The 17690-nt window shown below is 47.1% G+C and overlaps 1 protein-coding gene across 1 annotated transcript in view; it reads left to right on the top strand.

Annotated features, from left to right (window-relative positions):
* Nucleotides 1-2397: 2397 nt before the first annotated feature.
* Nucleotides 2398-17690, top strand: part of DENND11 (DENN domain containing 11) — a 57952-nt gene continuing 42659 nt past the window's right edge. Inside the window, exon 1 of the mRNA XM_039234066.1 lies at nucleotides 2398-2665. Within this exon, the coding sequence (XP_039089997.1) occupies nucleotides 2398-2665 (268 nt within the window). The remainder of the gene's footprint in view (nucleotides 2666-17690) is intronic.

Here is a 17690-nt window from a genome sequence, read left to right as displayed (position 1 = left end):
TCCGGTTGGCAGTGCCTCCAGATGGCTGACAGAAGTAAACACAAATCTCCTTGTGAGAACTCGATCTCAGTGGGGCTGGCAGTCACCATAGCAATGCTGGCAAGTGAGAAGCTGCACCCCAGAACTAGCGAAATAAGATAGGCAACATCTTAACAGTGGCCAACCCAGTGGTGAGACTATAGATCAAATTCACTTTTATATACTCTATTTTATATCCATTACATGTTTTATATCTTCTAGATATATAATGTAGATATGTTTAGTATTGGGGGAAGTAAAATAATTTTATTTTAAAATTTAGATATATCGCATTCTAGGGGAACTCATTTTAAAATATAACATCATCTGGGGCTCCTGGATGGCTCAGTCAGTTGAGCATCTGACTTTGGTCATGATCTCGCGGTTCCTGGGTTTGAGCCCCGTGTCAGGCTCTATGCTGACAGCTTGCTCAGAGCTTGGAGCCTCTTGTGATTCTGTATCTATTCTCTCTCTGCCCATCCCCTGTTTGCACTCTCTCTGTCTCTCAAAAATAAATGTAAAAGAATTTCTTTAATATAACATTATCCTAGGGTCCCTGAATGTGACTGCCCTTCATTTCTTCTTACCCTTCATGCTCCTTTCCTACCAGAGCTATTCTAATAGCTAAATTTAATTAGTTTCTTTTCCTATCATTTTGTGAAATTCAGTAGATACAGAGAAGATAAATCTGATGGTCAGATGTAGAGCCCTTTCAGACTGTGAATGTGTGTTAAAAGGTCTGTCATCACCATCATTAACATCTTTGAGCACATGTTATGTGCAAGATACTAGGTTAAGCCTGGCAGGAGGAGCCTGTTGTACCGAGGTGTTAAGTCTCTACTTTTATTCATCTGCTAGTTGACAAGTGCTTGTTGTGCACCTGTTATGCAAGGCACTGGGAACCTGCAGATAGACATGGTGGCTGGTGAACTGGAACACATAAATAAATGAGGTGTGGGAAAGGTTCATGGTTTAAGGTTTGCACATTTTAGTCTTCTGTTTATATAGCAAATTATATATAGGATAGATATAAAGATATGTGTATATATATGAATATATATGAGATGGGGATTATGAGTTTATTTCTTGGTACATACACAACCTGAAGGTATTAAACTAGGGGGTTCTTGGTGGGGCTCACACAAAAGATCAGGATAAAGAAGTCCCTTATAGGAGAAAGAGAAAAGTCCAAACTAAAGCTGATGGCTTTGGAAATTGAGGATTTTCTATGAACCCCCCCCCACTCTTATATTTAGATATAATATTTTGAATGCCTCAACCCTTGGCTATATCTGGTGGCTAAGTAACCAGGGCAGGTGGGAATAAGAAATAGGAATAGCCGTTAAAATAAGAAAGGATGAGGAAAGGAGAGAGACTTATTCAGATGCTAGATTCCCTCAAGGTTCAGGAAGGCCCAGCAGCTTGCCTGCTCTCAGAAGGACCCAGTGGATTTATGCACGGGGGGAGGGGGGGTGTCACTCAGGGGGTGTTGAAGAAGCATGTCCTCTGTGTCAGAGATACAATGAGGATACGATTTAACCCCTCTTCCCAAGGAGATAATAAATGACTGCCCAGGGCTGTTGCTTCCAAGCCAAAATCTATGACATAACCGTAATCTATTTATGCAGCATTTAGCCTACAGAAGGGGGACTGCTTTCATCATTTATATATTTAGCTCAACCTCCCCTTCCCGAGCCCAAGGGCAAGTAAATGACCATCCACCACCTTCTGTGGAGATTTAGTCACCGAAATGGATGAGCCCCAGGCAGGGTACGATGAAGGCCTGGGTCAGGCATTATCCAGCTCACTCAAGGCCACAGCAGACTGGGTTCTGCACACCCAACTACCTCAGGCCGGACACCCAACCCCGCAGCTCCAGGAGGCCAGGCCACATCCAAAGTCCAAAGAACACCAGGGCGGCCGAGGCTGCCTCTCCCGCTTCACTTCCCAGCCCAGCGCTGGCCTTAGCCACACTTGCAGGGTTATGTAACACATTTCTGTCACGGTCCATACGACCGGGGAAATTAGAAAAATAACGGTGGCGTACAAAACTTCACGGTGGTAACAGTTATCCGACGGGCTCCCGGGTGAGAAGGCAGCTCACCCCAGCACGGGTGGACGGATCCAGGTGGATGCGCGTCCATGCCGCCAGACGTTTCCTGTGCACGGGCACAGGCATGCATCCGTGAATCCCAGCCAGGCACGCAGTTGGGCGAAGGCGGTGGGGAGGGCGCCTCTCCGGCTGGCTCCGGGCGGGGCGGCGCGGGGCAGGTGCGGCCTCGGGCGGCTGCGGCGGCCGGGCCCGGCCCGGCGAGGGGAGTTCCCGCAGCCCGCCCCTGCGCCCGCCCCTCGCCGCCCGCGGCTCCTCCTCGCTTCGCCATGGTGGAGCGGGGAGACGCGGCGCCGCTGCTGCGCTGGGCCGAGGGCCCCGCCGTCTCCCCGCCGCAGGCCCCGGAGCCGCAGGCTGGGGGCCGGGGCTGGGGCAGCGGCGGGGGCGGCCGGCCCGCCGCGGAGCCGCCCAGGAGGCGGGGGCCCCAGGAGCTGGGCGCCTCCGAGGTGCTGCTGCAGCCCGGGCGCCTGGAGCTGGGCGACGTGGAGGAGGACCAGGTGGTGGCCGTGTTCGTGGTCACCTTCGACCCCCGCTCGGGTGAGAGCTGCTCCGGGGATGGGGGTGGGGGCGGAGGAGGGGGTCGCCCGCCCCGGGGCTTTGGGGGCGGCGGGGGAGGGGCTCGCTGCGCGCGCACCCGCACCCACACACCTGCACCCCCGCCCCGCTCCCTCGGAGCGGGCAGAGTGCCCCCGCGAGGTTTGGGCCCGGGACGCGGGGCTTTGTTCGCGGCCCCCCCACCCCGACCCCCCGGCCCCCTTCTACTTCCCGGCCGACCCGCGGTCCGCGTCCCCTGCAGCTCTGCTTGCACTTCTCCAGCGCGGCAGGATCCTGCTTGCGGCCACGGCGCGCCGGCTTTTGTTTTCTTGCTTGGCTGAAAGGTTGGGTTCCCCCCCCCCCCCCATCAAGAGGAGAAACGCCCCCCCAGGTGAGCTCCTGAAACAGATTGTACAGATCTTCCAGGTTTTCTACTTCCCCGCCCTCGCTCCCAGTCACTCCCGGCGCGGTAACTTTCCAAGCGGCCAAGTTCACTTGCTCTGGCAGCAGCATTTTGAGGAATTCGTGCCGGGAGCATTAAGGGATAGATAGGACTGAGGGATTAAGCTGGAGACGGATTAAAGGAGAAGCCTCTTCAGGTAGACTTTATGGTTTGTTTGGAGAATTAAAGGGTTATCTAAAATAATCTCGAGCTTAATTAACCAGGAAGGAAGTGTCCAAGTGAGCGGTTGAAAGACTACAGTGGGCGTTCAAAAGTGAGTAAATTCGCTGTCTTGGAAAGCCTCAGGTGGTCGCTGCAGGGCCTCCAGCCGGAGCTCATCAGCTCTAAGCATTGAAGGGAGGAGTGCTGTGTTCCTGGTTCTGGGGTCTTAGGAAACCCAGGTATTTCTGACCCTAACTCCGCAAGGGGAGTCCTGGAATGTAGAGTGCCTGGTAGTGAATAGAAATACCTTCTTCGGTGATCCTGCACGGATGAGCTGTAGAACTCCTTCACAAGAACCTGATGGGTGGCCTTGGGGCCGGAGGAGAAAGGCTTGGGACCTTCAGAAAGATACAGTGTCCATGCCGGGTAACCTAACTAGGCTCGGGGATGAGAAACCAGCAAGTCGCAGACAGAAAAAGCACAGAATAAGAAAATAGTTGGTGGAGGGGATTAGGCCTTTCAGACTCCTGTCTATTCCGTGGACCTTATCCCAGGGGCTTTCAAACTTTTTTTGATTGTGTGTGACCCACTGTTGGAAGTTAATTTTACACCGCGGTCACTACACTCACTTACGTACATATGGGACTGAAATGAGTTTCAGGAGATAGTACTAACCCCTTCTACATGCATACTGGTATTTTTCTTTTTCTTTTTTTTTTTTTTTAACACTTGCTGGTTGACTCGTATGGATGGACAACTAGATACCAGTAATTTCAGAAACTGCTGTTTTGACCAAGGTCATCCTTATTGGTAAATAAAAACAGATACTTTGTAACTACTAATACTCCTTATCACCTGTCCCATCACCGATAGGTACATAGATGCAGGCGTGAGACTGGGAAATGACGAAGGCTGACTAGAAGAAACAGCAAGAGAGCACTGAAAGGGTGAGAGCCAGCAGTGGTAGTAGAGCCTAGGGAGGGGAAAGAGAAAAAGAAAAATCCCACACTAACCACAGATGCAGTTGATAAAATTAAAAAGCACTGCAGAGCTGGGACCCTCCCCCTGCCTTGTCAGTCTCAGCTGTGACTTCATTTGGATGGGTATACGTATATGAAATATTCATTCACACAAGGGTGTATATGTGTAACGTTTTCAAATTAAGGTTAGTGTGGACGGAAGGGATTGTAGCTGGTACTGGGACACTTTATCCAGGCATTTTACTATCATGGTGTTTCATGTCCTTGTAATCCTCATGCTAATTTGAGCATCGTTTATACCCCGTTTAGCATGGGTATACCCCATGAGCAAGCAGACCAAGGATGATTGAGTAATTTAGAAATATTAACTAGCCAATACTTGACTCTAAGTCCCGTTGTCTATACCACAGTGTGTGAACCTCTGCCCCCCAACCTTTCATCCTTACTGTGTCCAGAGAATGGAGAGGAAGGAAAGGAGTGGGTGAGAGGACAGAGCAAAAGAGAGAGAATGTGTGTTATGTGTGTTTAGCTTTGGTTGCTTTTTTTTTTTTTTTTTTGAAAGCTGCTGTTCCCTGCCCGTAAACTTACCTCTCCTTTGTCATCCATCCCAGTCCAACGTGGCACTTTGCATTTTATAAAGATACTCTGATAGTACCTCTATAAAGTGAAAGTAATATGGTGCAGCTCCTCAGGTAGAAGTTGGAATGAATGAATGCTGAGGTTCCTGGATCCTCAAAGGTTAGCCCTAGGGCTTAGAGAGCCCCTGCTGTGTCCCTTATCTGGTGGTTGAGGAAGTCATTGTCTGGAGAGGTGAGATGCCAGTCCTCAGTTCCCCAGGGAGCTGGAGACATCACGGAACCAGACCATGTCACCTGGTTCAGTGTCCTCACTCTGCTACTGAGGCTGATCTGCTATGTGTTACTCTTTAATCTTGGTCCATGTCATTCAGCTGGGTTACTACAGTGCTAGTAACCTTGGTCCACCAAGACTTTTGCCCTTTCTTAGTCTTTGATACCAAAAATAGTCAAGCAGTTACTGGCTTCTTTACAAAAATCAGAACATATCACAGAAATTCTCACGCGGGAAAGATTGGAGTTTTTTCTCTTGCCTGCCTGCCTACCCACTCCCCCATGTTTCTGCCCCCTGTGTCCTGTTTCGTACCCTAGGAGTCCCTCTCTTCTACCCTGACCCACCCCGTCATTTACTGCCCAGCCCTTGGCCATTTCATTCAGCTTCCCACCCAGTGGAAGTCACTGTTGGCACGTGTGCACACAAGCGAGCGAGAGAAAAGATGTGGGAGGAGAGAATCCACAGCTGTGATGCATCCGTGGGGTGTGAGTGGCCTGTGTGCTGAGAGCGGATGTAAGAGGGTGTGAGGGAGGAGTGGGTCCTGGTTAGGGTGTGGGTGGGTGTGCGCGTGGGCACACGCATCCAGTGGGAATACCCTCGGGGATTCACAGGCGGGTATATGGCAATGAGAGAGTAGTTCTTTTATACTTCTGAATACAAGTTTTGGGTTGGGCGTCTGTGGGAAGAATCAGACGAGAGGGCAGAGACGTAATGAATGTGATTTTCATTTTGAAAACTATGGTGGTCAGATCTACAAACGATGTGAGGACCAAGACCTCAGGTTCAAGTGAAGTAGCGGCTGTCTCTGTCTGTCTCTCTCTCTTCACTTACTCACTGTCTCACACACTCAGTCTCTCTCTGGAGCAGGGAGCCCCTGGGATGGCAGTGCTGGCCATCTGGGCTACAAAGCTGCTATTGACATGAGGCCCAGATGCTTACTATGCAAGCCAGGTGGGAGGGTTTGGCAGCCAGAATCTTGCTTTTTTCATTGTGTTCAACCCATTATTCAAGCCTTTGAGTCTTAATTTTTATTTTGTTCTTTGAGTTTCTAGTAAAATTGTCTTTTTTTTGTGCCCACTTGTGTGTAGGCCTGCAGCAGGTAAAGCTTCGGACACAGTAAATCACTGGACTGTTTCTTTATAAGAGGTCCACTTTTTTGTTTATTTAATGTTTATTTTACTTTTTTTAAAAATATTTTTATTTATTTCTAGGAGAGAGAGAGAGACAGCGTGAGCAGGGGAGGGTCAGAGAGAGAGGGAGACACAGACTCCGAAATAGGCTCCAGGCTCTGAGCTGGCAGTCAGCACAGAGCCCGATGCGGGGCTCGAACCCACGAACGGCGAGATCATGACCCAAGCGAAAGTCGGACGCTTAACCGACTAAGCCACCCAGGCGAGCACAGGCAGGGGAGGGGCGGGGAGAGAGAGGGGGACAGAGGATCTGAAACGGGTCTGCCCTGACAGCAGTAAGCCAGATGTGGGGCTGGAACTCACAAACCTCCAGATCATGACCTGAGCCCAAGTCACAGGCTTAACCAACTCAGCCACCCAAGCGCCCTTGTAAGAGATTCGCTTTAAACTGCTACATCCAGCAGCCCCCCTCCCCCCGCCTGAGTTATCTCATGGTGTGGGGGGTCTGCGAGTAATTCCTGTGTGGTATGTGCTTGCTTTGGACTGCTGAGGGTGGCACGGGGAAGGGTGAGGGGAGGAGAGCTGAGGGTTTTGACATAACCTCTTTTCCCTTCGTTCTTCCTGATGAGGAATGAATTACTACCTGTTCCTCAACCGCTAGCCACCGCCTAAATTACACCTAAACACCTGTTTCATCTAGTGAGTCTAAATGCTCCTAAGTTTATGTATTTAAGATCACTCAAACACGAATTTTAATCTCCATATGGTCTCCAAAAGTCCACACAGTACAAGCATGTTCCTTTACACAGCGGAGATGGGGGGAGGGGAGGCACGGCGGGATTAAGGTTAGGTGTGGTGTCTGGGGCTCAGCTTGGAGCACTGCCCAGGTCCCCTGAACTCATGCACATATTAAGTGGCTCCAACCGTGGTTGGGGAAGTGACAGAGTTGAGTGAGAGAGGAAGCTGTGGGACGTAATTTCAAGATGCAAAGAGCAGTCCGAAGCAGGGCCAGCTCGGAGGGCAGAGAGAGGGCCGGTTCTGCCAGCCAACCAGGAGGTCCTTAGAATGAGAAACTGTCACCTCCTTTCCCAGAGTTCGCTCAGATGTCAGTGGAATGCAGCTGTGGTTAATTTCATTAATCCCACGTTGGCAGAGCCTTCCCCGGCTGATGGTGATTCACCTGCTTGTGGTTTTCAGGGAAAAGGCAGTCTGTGGCCATCTGCTGCGAATTCCGTTTCTTAAAAGATGAGAGAATCAAGCAGGAGTAACAACTATAACACCCACCAGTTACTGGGTCCCCACTATGCGGGGGGTTTCGGGGACCTGCTCATCATTGTAATGGTGCGGAGGGGGTTGGGGGGGAAGATGCCCTGAAGTCATGGAGCAGAGAGGGCAGAGCCCAGAGGCGAGCCAGGTCTTCAGAGCCCTTACTCCCTCCTCACACCACTGTCCAGGGTAATAGGATACAGAGGCTATGAAATGGAAGGGTTTTTCCACCTAAAATTAATGCATCGGAATTCAGCCATGGATTGGCCTCTGGCTGACTTGAAATCACCAGGATTGATTTCTTCCTGCCTCAGGTTTCTTTATATTGACTCTTGCTTTGCCCATACTCTCACCCTAGGTGGTTTTAAGATTATTTAAGACCATTTAAGACTAAAAGTCAATAGAAGCTATTTCCTTTTCTGGTGTTTGGAGTCTGAACCAAATAATCTTTGAGGTTTCTTCCTTCTCTGGCATTTGGCGGCCCCCCCCACCCCCCGAGGAAATGGTTCTGTAGAGGGAATGTGGTGGTGGGGGGGCACACGTACCCCCTGCATTCTTGCCTTTCTTCCCCAGACATGGTTCCTTTTGACTTCCCAACCAGAACTAGGGTTCGTGTCTCAGCTGATATGTTGGGGAGGGAAAAGGGGGCTCAGATCTCCACTCTTGAGGTCAGAAGGAGCTGAAACAAGACTGAGAGGTGATGCAGCCACTGCTGCTGATCGGAAGACCTCAAGAGGAAATTCTTGTTTGGAAACCACCCAACAGGAGGGAGGAGGAGGAGGAAGGAAAGTCATGTGTTTCCCGTTAGAGATTATTTCGGTTAAGATTCTTGCTCCGTCTCCTTTACATATTTTGAGATGAACTTTGTAATGGGCAGCAGCTGTAACAGCCCTTGTCTGATCTTCCAGAGAAGTGGGGGTTGCCGAAACCACGTCACATGTAAACGGAAACAAGACAGAGGCGGTCCTGTTTGCGGTAGATAGGACAGAGCAGATCTCGCCCAGCGCAGGAGCTGATCAAACATCAGTCCTGGGAGGGCTCTGCCAGGGACACAGCTGCCAGACTGACCTTCCGCATAGTGGGGAGGCAGGTTCAGACCATCTGTCCATCCGCAGCCAGGCCCAGCCTCGCCCTCTGGCTTCCCCTGGATGACTGAGCCGCCCGCCCAATAAGCTGGGAGTCCAGGTTCCTTTCCACAGGGGCATACATATTTGCCTTTGCATGAGCCCAGCCCCTGGCACTGGCTGCTGGGTTATGTTCTGCCAATATTTATTGAATGGCCGGCTGGATGTACATAATGCAGATGGCCACATGTGACCCTCGTGCGCTCATGTGGCCCTTCCCTATAGGTTGTCTTTGCAGCTAGAGGTGAGGCCAGGCCTCTAGGTAGGCCCACAGGTTGCGAAGGAGAGAACATGAGGGGGAAAAGCACTTGTCATTGTCGACTCCTCTCATTTTGATCAGTTAGCCCTCCGATGAGTCCTTCTGTAGAATCCTTCCAGGCCCCAGCTTCCTGGCTGAGTTCCTAAAGTATGGTGAGGGTATTTGGGAAGCCAATAATAGTCAGGAGACCAAGCCCGGGGTAGCTAGCATTCGGTGGGAGATTTTTCTGGCATTCAGTGGGTTTTATTTTTACAGAAAATCACTTTTCTCTAAGTCTCTACAAGTTTGATATGTGAACCAGCTTCCAATTTTTGTGAATGGTGTATTATTTCTGGCAATGATGACCTTTAGCCATGATGCCTCTTTATTATTGTATTAAGTACACATTGCCTCCATTTATTTTCCTTTTGCAAAGTCCTTTCTGCTTACCTTATGTGTTTTCACATCCCTATTATTTAAATTATGTTCTCCAATTTGTTGTACTTTTTTAAACCTCAGATGAGTTGGAGGAATACTACAATGAACACTTGGAGCCTGTCCCCATCTGTGGACATTTTGCATATTTGCTTTATGCATACACAGCTCAGCTCTAATGTGGAACGTGCATTCCTAAAAGTCACTGTGCTGTGAAAGAGTCGCAGTAAAAGTCACAGGGTTTATGGAGAAGATGGGGTCAGGGCACAGCACTCAAAAACTGTCAGTGACACTTTTTTTGTTTTTTAAAAAAAGGGAACCAAATAAAAATAGCAGGACAATTTTACATAGGATAACTCGTTAAGAAGTCCATAAATACTCAAAGTTTGGCGCTTTACCTTAAGACAGACCTGGGTTTGCATCGGAAGGTGGGTGTTGGAAGGTTTGAGCCTGTGATTTATGGTGAAATGAATGGAAGCAGGGCTGTGTGACATTTGATGGACAGCAGTAGCCCTGGAAGTGATAGTCTGGGCTCTTAACTCTGTGACGAAGGTAATGCATGAGTGTTTGAGGTGTGTGTGTGCGTGTGCGCGCGCGTGTGTGTGTGTTGGGGGGGGTATTTTGTATATTTCCCGTCTGTCTCATTTCAGCTGGGTGCAGTTTTCTGTATTCACATTGTGATCTTTGTGATTAAAATCATGTATCCACAAACAGGAAATCCCCTACGATCAAACGGTTCCCTAGTGTATCAATTACTTTGGAACAAATTCAGCTAGCATTAGAGCAGAACAGTCTATGTATATAGGTGTGCTTATCTTTTTCTGCTGAACTATTCGAAAGTAAGTTGCAGACATCATACCATCTCATTTCTGAATATGTCAGTACAAATCTAAGAATAAGGCCGTTTTCCTATAGAATCACAATCTCATTACCAGTCCGGGGTAATTCACCTAGGTTAATTGATCTGTTACCTTCTTTTTTTAATTAATAAACTTATTTTTTTACACCAGTTTCAGATTTACAGAAAAACTGAGAAGAAAGTACAGAGTCCCATATACCACCTTGGCACCCAGTTTCCCATATTGTTCACATCTAGCATTAGTGTGGCATGTTTGTTACAATTGATGAACCAGTATTGATAAATGATTATTAACTAAAGCCCATAGTCTACATTAGGGTTTACTCTTTGTGTTGTACATTCTATGGGTTTGAAATGTGCAGCGCCTGGGTGCCTCTGTTGGTTAAGTGTACTACTTTGGCTCAGGTCACCATCTTGTGATTCCTGAGTTCGAGCCACGTGTCAGGCTCTGTGCTGACTGCTCAGAGCCTGGAGCCTGCTTCAGATTCTGTGTGTCCCACTCTCTCTGCCCCTCCCCCGCTTGCTCTCTGTCTCTGTCTCTCTCTCTCAAAAATAAACATTTAAAAAAATTTTTTAAGGAAAAGAAAAATGCACCATGTTATGTATCCACTGTAAGAGTATCCTATAGAAAGGGTTTTATTGCCCTAAAAATCCTCAGTGCTCCCCCTACTCATCCTTCCTTATTTGCTAATCTTTTTACTATCTCTATTAATTTTTCTTTTCCAGAATGTCACAGAGTTGGAATTATATAGTATGTGTCCTTTTCAGTTGGCTTCTTTCCCTTAGCAAAATGCATTTAAGGTTCCTTTATGTCTTTGTGGCTTGATAGCTCATTATTTCTGAATAGCATTTTATTGTCTAGATGTTCCACAGTTTGTTTATCCATTCACCGACTGAAGGACACCTTGGTTGCTTCCAGTTTGGGACGATTATAAATAAAGCTGCTGTAAACCATGGGCAGGCTTTTGTGTGGACCGAAGTTCCCACTCGTTGGGTAGATGTAAAGGGGCATGATTGCCTGATCAGACGGTGAGAATATGTTTAATTGTAAGAAAATGCCAAACTGTCTTCCAAAGTGGTTGTACCATTTTGCATTCCCACAAGCAAGGACTGAAATTTCTGTTGCCACATGTCCTTGTTATTAGCATTTGGTGTTTTCCATGTTTAGGATTTTGGCCATTCTAATAGGTGTGTAGAAGAATCTTGTTTTGATTTGGAATTCCCTGATGACATGTGATTTTGAGCGTGCTTTTCATATGCTCCTTTGCTATCTGTATATCTTCTTCGGTGAGATGACTGGTCTGATCTTTTGTCTATTTTTAATATTTTTTTAAGTATACTCCACACCTGGCATGGAGCCCATCATGGGGCTTGAACTCATGACTCTGAGATCAGTACCTGAACTGAAATCAAGAGTCGGATGCTTAACCGACTGAGCCACCCAGGCACCCCCTTGTCCATTTTTCAAATCGGGTGTTATATTTTCTTAATGTGGTGTTTTAGGAGTTCTTTGTATAGTTTGGATTTAAGACTATCAAGTATGCTTTTACAAGTGTTTTCTCTCAGTCTGCGGCTTGTCTTTATTCTCTTCATAGGGTCTTGCATGGATCAGAAGCTTTTAATTTTAATGAAATACAATGTACCGATTTTTTTCTTCATGGATCCTGTTTCTGGTGTTGTATCTAAAAACTCATTGCTAAACACAGGGTCACCTAGATTTTCTTCTGTGTTACCTTCCAGAAGTTTTATAATTTTGCATTTAGATATACTGTTAATACTGAATTTTTGTGAAAGGCGTAAGTAAGGTCTGTGTCTAGAGTCTTTTTTTTTTTTTTTTTTTGTNGAGACACAGACTCCGAAATAGGCTCCAGGCTCTGAGCTGGCAGTCAGCACAGAGCCCGATGCGGGGCTCGAACCCACGAACGGCGAGATCATGACCCAAGCGAAAGTCGGACGCTTAACCGACTAAGCCACCCAGGCGAGCACAGGCAGGGGAGGGGCGGGGAGAGAGAGGGGGACAGAGGATCTGAAACGGGTCTGCCCTGACAGCAGTAAGCCAGATGTGGGGCTGGAACTCACAAACCTCCAGATCATGACCTGAGCCCAAGTCACAGGCTTAACCAACTCAGCCACCCAAGCGCCCTTGTAAGAGATTCGCTTTAAACTGCTACATCCAGCAGCCCCCCTCCCCCCGCCTGAGTTATCTCATGGTGTGGGGGGTCTGCGAGTAATTCCTGTGTGGTATGTGCTTGCTTTGGACTGCTGAGGGCGGCACGGGGAAGGGTGAGGGGAGGAGAGCTGAGGGTTTTGACATAACCTCTTTTCCCTTCGTTCTTCCTGATGAGGAATGAATTACTACCTGTTCCTCAACCGCTAGCCACCGCCTAAATTACACCTAAACACCTGTTTCATCTAGTGAGTCTAAATGCTCCTAAGTTTATGTATTTAAGATCACTCAAACACGAATTTTAATCTCCATATGGTCTCCAAAAGTCCACACAGTACAAGCATGTTCCTTTACACAGCGGAGATGGGGGGAGGGGAGGCACGGCGGGATTAAGGTTAGGTGTGGTGTCTGGGGCTCAGCTTGGAGCACTGCCCAGGTCCCCTGAACTCATGCACATATTAAGTGGCTCCAACCGTGGTTGGGGAAGTGACAGAGTTGAGTGAGAGAGGAAGCTGTGGGACGTAATTTCAAGATGCAAAGAGCAGTCCGAAGCAGGGCCAGCTCGGAGGGCAGAGAGAGGGCCGGTTCTGCCAGCCAACCAGGAGGTCCTTAGAATGAGAAACTGTCACCTCCTTTCCCAGAGTTCGCTCAGATGTCAGTGGAATGCAGCTGTGGTTAATTTCATTAATCCCACGTTGGCAGAGCCTTCCCCGGCTGATGGTGATTCACCTGCTTGTGGTTTTCAGGGAAAAGGCAGTCTGTGGCCATCTGCTGCGAATTCCGTTTCTTAAAAGATGAGAGAATCAAGCAGGAGTAACAACTATAACACCCACCAGTTACTGGGTCCCCACTATGCGGGGGGTTTCGGGGACCTGCTCATCATTGTAATGGTGCGGAGGGGGTTGGGGGGGAAGATGCCCTGAAGTCATGGAGCAGAGAGGGCAGAGCCCAGAGGCGAGCCAGGTCTTCAGAGCCCTTACTCCCTCCTCACACCACTGTCCAGGGTAATAGGATACAGAGGCTATGAAATGGAAGGGTTTTTCCACCTAAAATTAATGCATCGGAATTCAGCCATGGATTGGCCTCTGGCTGACTTGAAATCACCAGGATTGATTTCTTCCTGCCTCAGGTTTCTTTATATTGACTCTTGCTTTGCCCATACTCTCACCCTAGGTGGTTTTAAGATTATTTAAGACCATTTAAGACTAAAAGTCAATAGAAGCTATTTCCTTTTCTGGTGTTTGGAGTCTGAACCAAATAATCTTTGAGGTTTCTTCCTTCTCTGGCATTTGGCGGCCCCCCCCACCCCCCGAGGAAATGGTTCTGTAGAGGGAATGTGGTGGTGGGGGGGCACACGTACCCCCTGCATTCTTGCCTTTCTTCCCCAGACATGGTTCCTTTTGACTTCCCAACCAGAACTAGGGTTCGTGTCTCAGCTGATATGTTGGGGAGGGAAAAGGGGGCTCAGATCTCCACTCTTGAGGTCAGAAGGAGCTGAAACAAGACTGAGAGGTGATGCAGCCACTGCTGCTGATCGGAAGACCTCAAGAGGAAATTCTTGTTTGGAAACCACCCAACAGGAGGGAGGAGGAGGAGGAAGGAAAGTCATGTGTTTCCCGTTAGAGATTATTTCGGTTAAGATTCTTGCTCCGTCTCCTTTACATATTTTGAGATGAACTTTGTAATGGGCAGCAGCTGTAACAGCCCTTGTCTGATCTTCCAGAGAAGTGGGGGTTGCCGAAACCACGTCACATGTAAACGGAAACAAGACAGAGGCGGTCCTGTTTGCGGTAGATAGGACAGAGCAGATCTCGCCCAGCGCAGGAGCTGATCAAACATCAGTCCTGGGAGGGCTCTGCCAGGGACACAGCTGCCAGACTGACCTTCCGCATAGTGGGGAGGCAGGTTCAGACCATCTGTCCATCCGCAGCCAGGCCCAGCCTCGCCCTCTGGCTTCCCCTGGATGACTGAGCCGCCCGCCCAATAAGCTGGGAGTCCAGGTTCCTTTCCACAGGGGCATACATATTTGCCTTTGCATGAGCCCAGCCCCTGGCACTGGCTGCTGGGTTATGTTCTGCCAATATTTATTGAATGGCCGGCTGGATGTACATAATGCAGATGGCCACATGTGACCCTCGTGCGCTCATGTGGCCCTTCCCTATAGGTTGTCTTTGCAGCTAGAGGTGAGGCCAGGCCTCTAGGTAGGCCCACAGGTTGCGAAGGAGAGAACATGAGGGGGAAAAGCACTTGTCATTGTCGACTCCTCTCATTTTGATCAGTTAGCCCTCCGATGAGTCCTTCTGTAGAATCCTTCCAGGCCCCAGCTTCCTGGCTGAGTTCCTAAAGTATGGTGAGGGTATTTGGGAAGCCAATAATAGTCAGGAGACCAAGCCCGGGGTAGCTAGCATTCGGTGGGAGATTTTTCTGGCATTCAGTGGGTTTTATTTTTACAGAAAATCACTTTTCTCTAAGTCTCTACAAGTTTGATATGTGAACCAGCTTCCAATTTTTGTGAATGGTGTATTATTTCTGGCAATGATGACCTTTAGCCATGATGCCTCTTTATTATTGTATTAAGTACACATTGCCTCCATTTATTTTCCTTTTGCAAAGTCCTTTCTGCTTACCTTATGTGTTTTCACATCCCTATTATTTAAATTATGTTCTCCAATTTGTTGTACTTTTTTAAACCTCAGATGAGTTGGAGGAATACTACAATGAACACTTGGAGCCTGTCCCCATCTGTGGACATTTTGCATATTTGCTTTATGCATACACAGCTCAGCTCTAATGTGGAACGTGCATTCCTAAAAGTCACTGTGCTGTGAAAGAGTCGCAGTAAAAGTCACAGGGTTTATGGAGAAGATGGGGTCAGGGCACAGCACTCAAAAACTGTCAGTGACACTTTTTTTGTTTTTTAAAAAAAGGGAACCAAATAAAAATAGCAGGACAATTTTACATAGGATAACTCGTTAAGAAGTCCATAAATACTCAAAGTTTGGCGCTTTACCTTAAGACAGACCTGGGTTTGCATCGGAAGGTGGGTGTTGGAAGGTTTGAGCCTGTGATTTATGGTGAAATGAATGGAAGCAGGGCTGTGTGACATTTGATGGACAGCAGTAGCCCTGGAAGTGATAGTCTGGGCTCTTAACTCTGTGACGAAGGTAATGCATGAGTGTTTGAGGTGTGTGTGTGCGTGTGCGCGCGCGTGTGTGTGTGTTGGGGGGGGTATTTTGTATATTTCCCGTCTGTCTCATTTCAGCTGGGTGCAGTTTTCTGTATTCACATTGTGATCTTTGTGATTAAAATCATGTATCCACAAACAGGAAATCCCCTACGATCAAACGGTTCCCTAGTGTATCAATTACTTTGGAACAAATTCAGCTAGCATTAGAGCAGAACAGTCTATGTATATAGGTGTGCTTATCTTTTTCTGCTGAACTATTCGAAAGTAAGTTGCAGACATCATACCATCTCATTTCTGAATATGTCAGTACAAATCTAAGAATAAGGCCGTTTTCCTATAGAATCACAATCTCATTACCAGTCCGGGGTAATTCACCTAGGTTAATTGATCTGTTACCTTCTTTTTTTAATTAATAAACTTATTTTTTTACACCAGTTTCAGATTTACAGAAAAACTGAGAAGAAAGTACAGAGTCCCATATACCACCTTGGCACCCAGTTTCCCATATTGTTCACATCTAGCATTAGTGTGGCATGTTTGTTACAATTGATGAACCAGTATTGATAAATGATTATTAACTAAAGCCCATAGTCTACATTAGGGTTTACTCTTTGTGTTGTACATTCTATGGGTTTGAAATGTGCAGCGCCTGGGTGCCTCTGTTGGTTAAGTGTACTACTTTGGCTCAGGTCACCATCTTGTGATTCCTGAGTTCGAGCCACGTGTCAGGCTCTGTGCTGACTGCTCAGAGCCTGGAGCCTGCTTCAGATTCTGTGTGTCCCACTCTCTCTGCCCCTCCCCCGCTTGCTCTCTGTCTCTGTCTCTCTCTCTCAAAAATAAACATTTAAAAAAATTTTTTAAGGAAAAGAAAAATGCACCATGTTATGTATCCACTGTAAGAGTATCCTATAGAAAGGGTTTTATTGCCCTAAAAATCCTCAGTGCTCCCCCTACTCATCCTTCCTTATTTGCTAATCTTTTTACTATCTCTATTAATTTTTCTTTTCCAGAATGTCACAGAGTTGGAATTATATAGTATGTGTCCTTTTCAGTTGGCTTCTTTCCCTTAGCAAAATGCATTTAAGGTTCCTTTATGTCTTTGTGGCTTGATAGCTCATTATTTCTGAATAGCATTTTATTGTCTAGATGTTCCACAGTTTGTTTATCCATTCACCGACTGAAGGACACCTTGGTTGCTTCCAGTTTGGGACGATTATAAATAAAGCTGCTGTAAACCATGGGCAGGCTTTTGTGTGGACCGAAGTTCCCACTCGTTGGGTAGATGTAAAGGGGCATGATTGCCTGATCAGACGGTGAGAATATGTTTAATTGTAAGAAAATGCCAAACTGTCTTCCAAAGTGGTTGTACCATTTTGCATTCCCACAAGCAAGGACTGAAATTTCTGTTGCCACATGTCCTTGTTATTAGCATTTGGTGTTTTCCATGTTTAGGATTTTGGCCATTCTAATAGGTGTGTAGAAGAATCTTGTTTTGATTTGGAATTCCCTGATGACATGTGATTTTGAGCGTGCTTTTCATATGCTCCTTTGCTATCTGTATATCTTCTTCGGTGAGATGACTGGTCTGATCTTTTGTCTATTTTTAATATTTTTTTAAGTATACTCCACACCTGGCATGGAGCCCATCATGGGGCTTGAACTCATGACTCTGAGATCAGTACCTGAACTGAAATCAAGAGTCGGATGCTTAACCGACTGAGCCACCCAGGCACCCCCTTGTCCATTTTTCAAATCGGGTGTTATATTTTCTTAATGTGGTGTTTTAGGAGTTCTTTGTATAGTTTGGATTTAAGACTATCAAGTATGCTTTTACAAGTGTTTTCTCTCAGTCTGCGGCTTGTCTTTATTCTCTTCATAGGGTCTTGCATGGATCAGAAGCTTTTAATTTTAATGAAATACAATGTACCGATTTTTTTCTTCATGGATCCTGTTTCTGGTGTTGTATCTAAAAACTCATTGCTAAACACAGGGTCACCTAGATTTTCTTCTGTGTTACCTTCCAGAAGTTTTATAATTTTGCATTTAGATATACTGTTAATACTGAATTTTTGTGAAAGGCGTAAGTAAGGTCTGTGTCTAGAGTCTTTTTTTTTTTTTTTTTTTGCTCGTGGATATCCATTGTTGAAGAGATAATCCTTTCTCCATTGTATGGCCTTTGCTTTGTTGGC

Source organism: Hyaena hyaena, unplaced genomic scaffold (assembly GCF_003009895.1).
Source record: "Hyaena hyaena isolate Hyena2069 unplaced genomic scaffold, ASM300989v1 scaffold_82, whole genome shotgun sequence".
Taxonomy (NCBI): Eukaryota; Metazoa; Chordata; class Mammalia; order Carnivora; family Hyaenidae; genus Hyaena; species Hyaena hyaena.
Note: the sequence above shows the minus strand (reverse complement) of the source record. Positions and strands in the feature narration are given on the sequence as shown.